Source organism: Scardinius erythrophthalmus (assembly GCF_964197995.2).
Source record: "Scardinius erythrophthalmus genome assembly, chromosome: 11".
Classification (NCBI taxonomy): Eukaryota; Metazoa; Chordata; class Actinopteri; order Cypriniformes; family Leuciscidae; genus Scardinius; species Scardinius erythrophthalmus.
The window spans coordinates 4241362-4254295 of record NC_138231.1 but is presented as its reverse complement, the minus strand read 5'-3'; the positions used below and the strand labels follow the sequence as shown (position 1 = coordinate 4254295).

Sequence of the window (12934 nt, the reverse complement as noted above, 5' to 3'; positions counted from 1 at the left end):
CACACAAACACATCCTCACATGAAACTGTCAAGAGCATGTCCAGGTCACATTTCACCAATAAGAAATAAATATGATATTGTGCATAAAGAAACATTTTGACCTAAAGTATTCATGGGACCAGATTTTTTTGCCTTGATATATTATTTTCACACTTTTTCCAAAAAAAAAAATCCCAAAAAAAACCTCATCACCATATTTCAAAATGAAAACATATTTAAAATCTAAATATTCATGATATATTTGATGAACTGAATTTTTAAAGAATTAGATTTGAAAAATGATGTGCTTTACAGAAATGGTAATGAGATTTTTTTTGTTTTTTTGCATTATGGTATTGAGAACTGGTAGAAATGTCAAATCTTAATAGTCCTTTTATTGAAAAATTAGATTTTGCATTAGAAAAAGAACAAAGCAATGACAATGATTTTTTTTGTTGACAATTTGGGTGTTTAAATGTGCTATAATTCATGAAAATAATGTCAGAATAATAATAATTAAAAAAGGCTAAAAATATGATTAATTTTTTTTTAAGTTAAATACATGAGTAAATATGACCTGGATAGTTCTTTGTCATTTCACTTATGAAATCATTGGACACATTAACAGACTTGATTATCCAGCAAAAGGCATTAAGATCAATCTGTTATTCCACATGTGTACTGGGTTACACACACATATATGTTTTCTTGTATGGTCGCGATTGACATGAGAACATGTAACAGTTTGATTTGGTGCTATTCCTATGCAGTTATGTTTTATACCTTGTGCTATTCTTACTGATGATCAACAAACATTCAATGGGGGTTAGTGGCGTCTAGTCACCATCAACCTACAGAACAACACACACAGCCTTTCACACAAGCTCAAAGGCACACACACGCACGCACACACACGAGTAAAAAAAACATGACCATCAGTGCATTTCAAACAACGAGTATATGCGAAGTAAGTAAAAATAAAAATACTAATCATTTAGAGCGATGACACCTCCCGTAATCCGCCGATATGCCATCAAAAACGGCCTCCGTCGGCCCATAACTTTGTTCTGTCAGTATAACGATGCAAATATTAGTTTGACGTCCATTAAAGCGTCCCATGAAAAGTGGTGCAAATCAAGCCTGTAGTGGTTTGCTGATGAATCGCGCACAAGTGACCGTTAAAAACGCCTGACGGTAATCGTTCGTTCTGCTATTGTTCTCCCTTGTCTTCGAGGAAGACGAGTTCAAAGTAAAACTGTCCCATATTTACAAGAAAGCTTTGATTCCCCTTCACGTTCCCAGAGAGAGAGAGACTGTGCCGTGTGTCAGCGCTTCGTCGGATTCCTGTGCTCGCTCCATTAAATGAATTTAAAACATTTGGTCTTGTCATGCGGCAATCTCGTCTTGAAGAGTACCGAGTCCACTCTGAACTGAGTGTATAACAGCGGCATGTATCCGTAGACTTTTACGAAGAAGTTGATGCACTTGTGGCGCTCGTGGAAGTGCGAATCGTCGTGTGACAGAGCCTGCGGACACCCGGGACAGCGGAAGGTCCAACGTGACGTCACCTGAGGAAGAATTAAACGAATAATGAGACACAATCTATCACACATCTTCAGAACTCGTAGGGTTTACACCTGAGGTGCGTCCCAAATCGAGTACTTGTGCACTATTCTACGCCATTTTAGTGAGTTCCAGTCCTTGATTCTGATTGGTTGAGCCGCATTCGAAGCCGTTGTAAATTACTCAAAAAACATACACCTGTGACCGCATTACATTAGTATTACTGCGCAACTGTTTGTGATTCTTTGTTGCTGCATGTGTTGCTTGGCAACCTCTTTGGAACTACATTGCTTGGCGGAGGAATAAATGTGTCATAAGTTAACGTTATATTTTTTGTGGCGGCTGGTGTTTATTTTATGACTAATGTCATGCCGCTTGAAAATGTGCTTGTTTCAGCAGTTCAGTGTGGTTTGTTTATCTTGTAACCATAGGAACTTAGTACTAGTGCATGTTGGGAAACAGGAAGTAAAATTGCCATGCGGTAATCAGCTACAGGAATGTGTTAGCTCTATCAGTCGTCAAGTATTTCTCATCGTGTAACATTAGGTTACGGCTTACTTTTAATTTTGTAAGATTGAGACGGCTAAATTAGCTTTGTTTATTGCTGCTGGTTGTTTTTACTAGCTTGATTGTGTTTATCAGACAGGCTACACAGCTATGTTAGCTAAGTGGTGCTATTTACACTGTTACTGTGTATTTGGGTTTGATTAATAATATAGACATCTCATTGTACTGTATTGCAGTTTCACAAAATTCCCAGTAAACTTCATGGAAATGAATCAACTGTGTCCTGGGGCCTCATTTATAAAACTTTGCGTAGGATTTGCGTCAGAAGTGGCGTACGGATGAAACATAGGACGTGCGTACGCACAGAAATATTCGGATTTATAAACGCACATCCTACGCAGTTTTCTCTTAATAAATCACAATCAATTCTAAATGTAGCGCAGCTTTTGCGGCTTCATGTCACGCCCATAGTTGCCCATAAATAGTCCGTGAAACGCCTACAAGTTAATATTCATCGATTGCGAAATCATGGCAAACACAGAGAGGAAAACCAAGAAACGTAACTTCACTCACGCGCAAGCGTGAAGCACAAGATCAGCCATTGTGCGTCATTACGCATTGTGATGGCATTTTATTACCATCCATTTGATTGCATCTGTCAAGCTACAGAGGTGTTATGAGGATGAATTGCATAACATGGCAATATTATTGCAGAACATATTTCACTTTTCTTTTTGCAAATGTGTTAATTTGCATTTCTGTTGTAATCTTCGTTTGATTTTGTTTGTTTTACACTGCAGATCGATCAAACGGGTGTTCGTGTAGGCTGTTAATTGTAAGACTTGCTTTGTAAAGTCTTCATGTTATTTATGAGAGGCAGTATTGCCATTTATTTTACACAACGGTCTACAGTTTCACACACTTTCACGTGTTTCTTCCATCTGCCGACGGTGTCGCCATTTCTCATTTCACCCGTTTTTGTGCGTACGCCTGGGTCAGAGTTTGCATGAAGGACCGCACATTTTCCCGTCAAGTTTGCTTTTTATAAATACCAATTATTGCGTAGAGAGCGGCGTACGCTTTCTTTTGTGCGTACGCAACGTTTATAAATGAGGCCCCTGGAGTTTCTTGGGAGTGTTTAAGCTGAATGGAACATAGCCCATGACAACCAAAATTAATATTTTTATGGAGTAACCGTTTTATAAAAGCAATAAGCCCCTTGAAGCCGTGATTTACAGTGGATTTAGAACAGCTAAGGGGGGTTTAGGCACTAAAGTTGTAGCTAACAACGCCCCTTAGCTGTTCAAGGGGCTTATTGCTTAATTCTAGTATAAATAGTGTGAGTGCGAAAAAGTGCACTTTAAAGCTGCAGTCCGTAACTTTTTTGGGTTAAAAATGATCCAAAATAAATTGAGCAAGTACATAACCAGCCAGTGTTCAGAACTCTCTGCTTGCCTCAGCTCGATTCAAAACGGTAAGCTTGTAATAATGTTTTTAACTCCAGTGGTACTGGTGGATTTCCGCGGGAAGTTCGAGCATGTGTTTGCGTCATTACGTCACATCTGTACACATCTGTAGTCTCGACTAGTCGGCTATGAGTGTGAGGATGTTGGAGGTGGAGATTACAGCCTTTTCTAACAGTACTTGATATAATTAAACATATCAATTTGATGGCGGATCCAGAAAAGTTCAAACGACAATCGCCAACTGGAGATTCACCCGTTGTAAAATGCAAAAGACTTCAGACTTCGTAGTGGCTACAGAAAAAAAGAGAATTCAAGTTTCGTCTGGATTGCGGCCCAGACCTGATGTGGTTTACACCTGGTCTTTTCATGATCGGATAGCATCAGATCACAGAGAACGCATGAAGTGGCCAGGTGTAAACAGCCCCTTAGAATGTAGGGCACAATTTGCGTGCTTTTGTCCTTTAAAGCTTTGCTTGTATGGAAAAGAGCAGCTTGGAGAACAATGCAGGTTTAAATCAACAGACTTAAATTTTGGGTGGATTATTCCTTAAATCAATCCCTCCATATAAAGATGACAGACTTATTAACTTCATAATACAATATCGTCTCTTTCATTCGTGTATAGCCTGTTTTCCCATTGCAATCTGGTCGGCTTTTCCATGACAACAAAACAAATGTAATTGATTTGTCTAATCTGCGTGGACGGCAGCAGCCGGAGAGCGAGAGATATGTGTGTGTGTGTGTAGCTGTGTACCAATGAAAACCTAATAATGCCTGAGAAAATCCATCAAATTTCACTACGCCGTTAATTCACAGGCCAACCCGACGCTTCAGTCAATGGACTTCAGAAAGACAAAGGCTTTTTAAAGCTTTCCGAAATCACACTGAGTAAATCGCACTGAAATCAATTCTATTGTAACACACATATGTAAAACTGGAAGAAGTGTGTTCAGTCTCAACTCCATCACGCCTTGATATTTAACTTTATTTATAGTACACAATAACGACAAAAATGCCAAAGAATAACAAGAGAATCTTACCATGTCCAGGTCATCCGTCACCCCCAAAACTAAAGAAAATAAATAAATAACGAAGTGTCTATTTACACTAAGTGCAAATTGCAGACCTTGTTGGCAGAGGCTATTCACACTAATAGCAGAAAGAAAGTTGATGCAAATCAACCCGAGTTCGAATTCACCTTTTGCTGAACTCGCTCTCCTCCCTTTTCTTATCACATATCATATAAGAAAGGAATTTAATTTCAATAAAAATGAAGAAAATATTAGAAAAATGAAAATAAAGTATCTACCGGGTGTTAAATAATAAAGTGTTTAGGGCACTAATTTACACTATGTTATTATAGCATACCGTTTAATGTACAACAGCACTGAGGTGCAAATAGTATAATAGCATCTAACTACAATTTACACTTATTGGAAAGAAAATACTACTACTTTTAAATAGTGTAAATATAACCTAGCTCTATTTTCACTTAGTGTAAATAGCATATCACTAAGAAAATTGACAATTAAGCACATTGATGATTCACACTCAGTGATTTTTATTAGATTCTGATTGTTGCATTACAGTAATTTAGGCAACAAATACTACTGTGATATACAAATACAATTTAGTGATAATTTAGGGGGAAATCAAATGAATAGATCAATGATCTTTCTTTAATTTATATTTCTTTCTTTTGATTTGGGGGTGAAATATGACCAGGGTATGATCTGGACAAACGTGTTTTTGATAATAAAGAGGTTTATCAATGTCCATTAAAATTTGAATCAGACAATGAAATGTAACACTGTTTTGTATCGAAGTTAAAAATGAAGAGGTTTTTGTGTCCTAACAGGAACTGAAAATGCTGCACAATGGCAAAATATGAGCCAATAAGGCCATATTCAATGTTCAAAACACAGTAACGTGGAGAAAGGATTTGGGCCAATGAGATTTCACTGTGGGAAGGGCAACCCAGAGTGCCAGAAACCGAAACCAAGTGGCTAACAGAATGGATCAGGGTTCTCAAGTCTCACGCATTGGCCGTAAGACACGCAATTCAACCAGTTCACACGCTCACACGCCACTCCGTGTATTTCTCACGCTGAAAAGGCAATGCCAACCAAGTTGTCCTGCAAGCTTTATATATATAACGTTGTATACGAGGCACAGGCACACAAAGTGAAGTTTCCCGCCGCCAGCACATATCTCGGCCAGATTGCGTTCGTTACTAGGCAACATAGGTACGCGAACACACGGAAGTTGACGGAACATTCTCGGCCACCGTACGTTCGTTACTAGGTAACCAACAACATTGCGCGAACACACGCCGTGATGGAGAAGGTAAGTTGGAAGAAAGCTCGTCAAGCATTTTTAGGCTAGAACATTTAATATATAGCCCATCGTATACATTATTATTAATGCAGTCAAAAACTCTACAACTACTTTGCAACCAGGCCAGAAGCTTTGGCTCAGTTTGGCTAGCTTACGTTATCTGAAACTAAGGGAAATGTTAGTGGGTATGGGAAGGAATGAAGATGTATTTCTTCATTTTATTTTAAATTATATATTATACTGTATTAATAGTCTTTCTAGTTACATTAAGGCTACATGTATTAAAACAGAGTGCTCTGGGTAATATTTTATATCCTGTCAAAAATTACAAAAATACAAATGCAATGGCAATGATTAATGTATGTTTTGACTCAAAACATACATTAATCATTGCATTTATATTTTTGTATTTTTTGTATATTTGTAATTTTAAAATATAACATTAAAGAGTATATTTGATGTGATGAATTGCTCTGTCATTTAACAGATTTACCAATTGTTATAATTTCAATTTGTGCTGGTTAATTATGAACAATGGGTAAAATTGGGGGGCGGGGGCTCCATTAAGGCTCCTCCCCTAACCGCATGTGATCTCACTCCAAGCTTTTGATAAAACTTGAGAACCCTGATGGATTGTCTGATTAACATTATTCACTTTATCATGTTGTACACAAAAACAGCATGACTGAGCACTAAATTGAAATCCCAAGTGGCAAAAGCCCCAAAAGGCTCTAAACAACACATGCTTCAAGTTACTGCCCACTGACCTTGATGGGGGGTTTGCGAGTGATATGCGACACGAGGAAGTTCATGGCGATATCCTCGCAGTTTATGTACTCGTCCACCATGTCACGAATGGCTTGAGGCATGACGTAGGAATAGAGGTATGCGTAATACTGAGGAGAGAAAGAGATGATGGCTTTTGATAAAAAATTAACACAAGAAAGTACCATGATGTTGTACAGAAATGCTCATAAATGAAACATGTCGTGCTGTTTGCTAATCCATCTGGAAAATGAGGCAGTGCATCATGCATTTGGTTGCACAACAATGTACTCAGTAGTAACATCAGTTTTCAACTAACTAAACCATTTCCAGCTCCTGTTACCTGGTGTTACTTGGGTAAAACTACATAAGCTCCATGTCTATTTTTGGCATAATCAGGCTCTGGAAGTGTCAAAGTGGTCAAAGCCTCACCTTATGGAAGAAGGCCGCGCCTGTCAGTACCATGGAGAGCTCGCAGGAGTAGTTCGAATTGTAGAGCCAAGATTGGTGATTTACATCCCAAGCATGAAACCTTCCCGGGAAACCTACAATCCGGTCTCTGGCCTCCCGCCACACCCTGGAAGTGGAGAAAGAGAAAGAGATAGAGATGGGAATACAAGAGTGGTTATTATAATCTTCACTGAATAGCATTTGTTAAGCAATATATGTATGCCAAACAAAGCCCTTTATAGAGTAACTGAATACATAGGCTAAATAACTATAACCTTGGCTTTTATTGCACAAAACTATAAAGATCACAAAAAAAAAAAAAAACAGACCATAAACACCAGTCATAATAACATTGCTCAGAAATGGCAGCATCTTTTGCATCATAATGCACACTTAAGTACCATGAAAAAATCTGCTAATCAATCATCCTGACCAATTCCCTAATGTTTATAGACACAAAAATGTATTGGGAACATTAGTGTTCAACATGTAAAGATCCCCGACGTAACCATTTTCACCCCAAAACAAACATATAATAAATGAATCAAAATCAAATCTCCCATTATCTGCTCCACTGACCAAATGTCGAAACACGCAAACAAACGAGGAGATACACAGGAGTGAAGGAGAGTGTTTTCTTCAACTGTCATGGACTGTATCAGATCAGATACTTTAAATTCCTCAAACTAACAACTGAACCTGCATCTGTGGGCTTAAACTCGCTGAATGCAGGAACACACCACAGCAGCGTAACATCTTTTTTTTGACAAATGCATTTAAAACGGGCATATAGATGTTAATGTGCATTTGAAAACACATTTTTCAAATCTTTGGATCACACCAAAAATGGTATTCTTAAAATCCACAGACTGAGGTGGAAAAAAAGATAAGCTTACAATGTCTCTCCAATAGAAATATTTTTCTTTCCTTGCTTCATTAAACAGAATTTATTCAGAGTAACAAAATTGTTGTGACACTGCCATTTTTTTTTTTTTTTTTTTACATGTTTCACATTCTTTTCTAATAATATAAAGGGCAAAATTAACTTCACAAAATAAAACCACATAACATTTCTTTAAAAGAGGAAAACACAGAATAATGGGAACTATCTAACACAAATAAAAGCAAAAATACCTCTAAATATATCTTTTCAAAAGGAGGAAAATATCAGCTAAATATTTAGGCATTGCTTTTTCAGGGTGTAATGTTTTACCAATCAATAACTAATAAAACAACTAAAATAGTAACCATTAAACATTATGGCAGACCATTTAGCACAAAATAAAAAAAGCATTTCTCAATATTTTCAGCCTTTTGACTATATTCAGTATATATTTTTTAATACTGGTGTATTTGCTTTGAAATGGCAAAAGGTGGATAAAAATGTGTACAGCCAAAGTATAAAGTGTTTCACGCAAGAAACTGGCCAAATAAAAGTGCCGTAGCATTCTGTATAATCGCCCACTCCTATTAAACATACTATCTTGCTATCACAAAAATCTCACCTGAACCCAAACATAATTTCATCGTGTCGAAGATGGGCATCGTCATCAATAGACAAAATAGCCTCAGTCTCGACTGCATCCCAGGGAAGGAAGCGATTGTTTAAGCTGTTTTTCTCTGTGCGTACCACCTGCAAAGAAAAAGCCCATCGGTCAACATGCCATCTTGTGAATGACTGCTGAGGTAGAACATGGTATTATTACGAGATTTTACTGGGCCAGCCAGATTCATAACCTTATGAAACAAACAAATGCCAATCAAAACAACTTCATACTTCTGGAAAGCATTTTTTTTATGAGTTTGTATGTTTAAAATTTAAAATGGCTCTTAGTTTGCAACCATGTATCCATAATTAAAGCTCAATTCCCAAATTACTTCTCCAAGACATGAAGAGAATAAGAAACTTGGGGAACTTCGGCATTCTATTTGGGATTTCATTTCAAAGTATAACCTTACAGTGGGCTTAATACAGCACTGTTTCCTTTAATATCACCAGAACTAATTTGGCTTGCTGCCCTAGAGACATGAAAGCTATGCTTCAAAGACAGCAGAGAGAGCAGACCAAATCTACAGCAGAATGCAATGCTTATGAGGTTTCACATTTAAGCCTTTGAGAATTCAAACTAATAACAGGCTTAACACAATTTTTTCTCACTGAGTGGTGCCTGCCTGTGAAAAACTTGCCACCATGATGCAAGGGTGCTATGCATTTCTAGGGTGTTTCAGTTGGTTACTAGCTGATTGCGTACTGGCCCAGTAATAAGAAATATGATTAAAAAAAATAAATACTGAATGCTTACCACAATAGGTAGACCAATGTCTGGCCAGAGCAGATCATCAGAAGGTGGTTTGGGGGAATTCCACACTACCACCACTTTGTTGAGATAAGGAAGACCATTAAGTCTTTCCAGTGAGTTCATAAGAACCTCCTCCCGTTCATAAGTAAGCATGACCACAGTGAACTGCTCCCGTGGGACGTTACCTCCTAGAGCGGCCTGAAACTCTTTACCAGATCCCCCAGAACCACCACCGATAGGACGAAAACCAGTCCCCGACCCCAGAAACTTGGCCTCTGAAGGAAGTACAGGGTCCAAGGGAGTGTGTGGGAATAGATGGAAAGGGCCAGGTGCACGATTCCAGGTGCGGTAAACATCAGCAGCTGTGTAGGTAAAGTTACGCAAGAAGCGTGGCGAAGCATAAGGGGGCTCTACTTCAACAGGCCCTAGATCGAGGTCCCCATTGTCAGCCATGTTAGCATCGGTTCCTGCCAACTTTCCAGCTTTGTGAGGAATCTCCTGGGCAGGCTCCTCACGTATGGGTGCTGCTGGTATCTGGATGCTGGTTCGTACACTAGCCAGGATGGTGCTGAGGATGCTCTCAGAGGTGGAGAAGTACGTCTCCCAAAGAAACCGACCCTGCCGTCGCATGGCCAGAAGATCATTGTCTGAGATGCTACGCAACAGAAAGTGCAGCTCCGTAATGCGAGGCTTGGGTACCATAATGACTGCCTCACTCCAGCGTATGAGGTGATGGTAGGGCAACTTCGAGTGGTCGCCGAGCACCACCGGTATTGCCCCAACTTCCAAAGCCTCAAAAAGTCTCATGCTACAGCCAGCAGATGCCACCAACTGGCCATCACCTGGAGATATCACCAGGGCAAATGTAGACACCTTCAGTACCTCTAAACGATCCTCACGCTCGCCACACAATGCCCACTCTGTTGGTAAACTTGTCTTGGGCTGATTCTTGCAGGTGAACTCCACAAGAACCTGGTCTAGGTGACTGTCCTGTACAGCTTTAAGTGTGCCAATAATGCGATCATCATAGTCAGCTGGTGGATCCCCTTCCATTTCCTCCTCAAAAGACTGTGGTGGGGCTTCAAGCAAGCTGCTCCTCAAAGACTCAACCTTTTCTCCCTGAAAGGTGAAGAGATACTTCCTCTTGACAGGGACTTGCGGAGGCACCTCTAGGAAGTTTGGCTCAGACAGAGCGTGGACTAGAGGAGACACCACCATGTCGAAACCTTCTCTATACTGACGTTCAAAAAAGGTAGACTGTGCCACTGCTGCTCGTCCTGTGCTCACATTGTACAGGAAGTTCTGAGTCAGAGACTTTCTAGAAAGATGGACAAGCAAGTGGTTGTGGCCATCCAACCTCCAATACGGCAAAGCCTTGAGCTGCTTTTCAAGGTCAGAAGGTGAAGCAGCGGGAGAGGAAGGTGATTCTTGTATTTCCCCAACAAGCACTATGTACAGACAGGCAATGTTTGGATTATTGGTGACATATACACTGCTTTTGACGGATGATGCGAAGGCTTGTTTGACAAGAGGGTCCAACTTCTCACCCCAAGGATATGATCCTGTGTCATAAACATAGACAGGGAAGCCAGACGTAAGTGGACATCTAGCGTAATCAAAACAAGAATGCAAACGACAGCTTTGGGCCGACTTGGGTGGAGGGTATCCAGGATCATCCTTGTCTGGTAAAAGTCTAACTGGCAACGACAGTTTTGGCTGGTTTTGTGCCATAAGTTCCTTGTAAGAGTGCTCAGTCTGGCTGATGACATTTTTGAGTTGTAGCAAGTCTTGTTTGGCACTGTCAATACTACGTTTACAAGCCTCGATGCGTAGGTTAAGTCGGGCTATCTCGCCATTGAGCTCTTGCCGCTTTGACTCGAGCTGAAGTAGCTCCTCGCTGACAGATTCCCGTATACGACACAAGTCTTGCACATGCTTTGCTTCACACAGCTCTCCGCCAGGTCTTGGCCCAAAAATGCGCTTATCTGGTCCCCCTGCTTCATCTATTGTGGTGAGGTAGTAATGTGCAATGAGAGGGAAGAAGACCAGGATGAAAAAGAGCATGAAACTGAGCCAGGTGAGCCGTACTCGCCGCAGTACCCATGGCTGGCCGTTGTTCCCGATGATGCCTCCACTTCGCTGCATCGTGCAACTATCACTCTCCTTCGAACCAGACACGTGAATGCAGCTGTTGAAGAGATTCAGCTGCCATAATGCAACTTCATCTGTACTGTACACTGTGAGTTTCCAGAGTCTGTAACTTGCGTGTCCTTGTTTTAACTGGGACTTCTAATAAAAGGAAATTTCATCTTTCTCGTGACAGAATGATATCGTCCATAAACAAGGTCTTGTGTGCGGTATGATGTATGTTAAAACTGAAACTATCCAAGAGAAGAAGGAGAGTCCCAGACAGCAGTAAAAACTGAGTGCCCTTGATGGAGATCAGCAATGGAGGCATGGCTGATCTTCATTTTCCTTTGTGGCATCATACTCCGGTCACTCTTCCATAGTTGGGACTCATAAATTGGCCAAAATGTGCCATGAACTCTTGGAGATACTGCATGCCATCCAACTTCTTTCAATCTGTAAAACAGAGAGCAAGTATCAGTTATTTGCACATAGAACAGAGTAACGATACACTCATGTCATGATTCGATTCATATCACGATACTGAACTCACGATACAATATTATTGCGATCCTCTAAGACATATGGTAAAAAGTTAACAAAAATTAACTTGATTAAAATGCTAAATTTGGTATTACATTGGGTGTGTAAATGAATAGGCTTGGACTTAGTGCTGGTAACCCAATGCACAAGACAATAGAGACACCAGAATAAAAACATTCATGATTCTGAAGCTGAAAATACAGAATTATTTTAGACGAATAAATTATTATTTTAATTATATCTAGTCAGTGAAAGAGTGCAAGCATATTATGCTTGCACTCTTTCACTGACTAGATATAATTAAAATAATGTAGGCCACTTTTTACTGCTAATATAAGACATTTGGCATTATCAGGACCCACAAATATTCCCCCCATTGCATTATTATACATTATATTCAACATTATAGCAGTTTAATGTAGTATTAACACTGAAACTCTGTAAACTAAAAAAAAAAATAATAATTCTCACAGTAATTTTTATTTTGGGTGAACTATACACAATACATATTGTCACTACCCACGTTACATATTGTTGCATCTTTATATTGCGTTATATTGTGACACCCCTACTAATACACATTCCCAAATTAACCACCAGAGTTCTCTGTATCACCTCTTGTCTGCCACTATAATTCAAGTATGCATGTGAAATATATACTCGAGGACAATACGCTTGCAATGTGCTGGTCAAGCATTTATGCCTATATTTGTTTCTGGCCTAAGAGATTCTCTAGCCAAATCGCAGTTCTAATTAGCGATTACATTATGGATTTGGCAGGAGATGTTTTTGCACAGGGTGCCACAACAAAAGTTCGCACCCATTTGTTAGATTCTAAACCAACTGGCAGTGCTCAGAATGACCTCACAGGCTTGTCCTATTCACTGAACACATTAT

General features: G+C 39.5%; 1 protein-coding gene across 4 annotated transcripts in view; it reads right to left on the bottom strand.

Annotated features, from left to right (window-relative positions):
* extl3 (exostosin-like glycosyltransferase 3) overlaps window positions 1-12934 on the bottom strand; it is a 32429-nt gene that overhangs the window by 601 nt on the left and 18894 nt on the right. For all 4 annotated transcript variants that reach the window (XM_081378066.1, XM_081378067.1, XM_081378068.1 and 1 more), the window contains 5 exons: window positions 9371-11950; window positions 8573-8700; window positions 7050-7194; window positions 6620-6748; window positions 1-1547 (listed from right to left, as the gene is read on the bottom strand). The exon at window positions 1-1547 is cut by the window's left edge and continues 601 nt beyond it. In XM_081378066.1, coding sequence (XP_081234192.1) covers window positions 1338-1547; window positions 6620-6748; window positions 7050-7194; window positions 8573-8700; window positions 9371-11512 — 2754 coding nt within the window. In that variant the 5' untranslated portion in view covers window positions 11513-11950 and the 3' untranslated portion in view covers window positions 1-1337. The remainder of the gene's footprint in view (window positions 1548-6619; window positions 6749-7049; window positions 7195-8572; window positions 8701-9370; window positions 11951-12934) is intronic.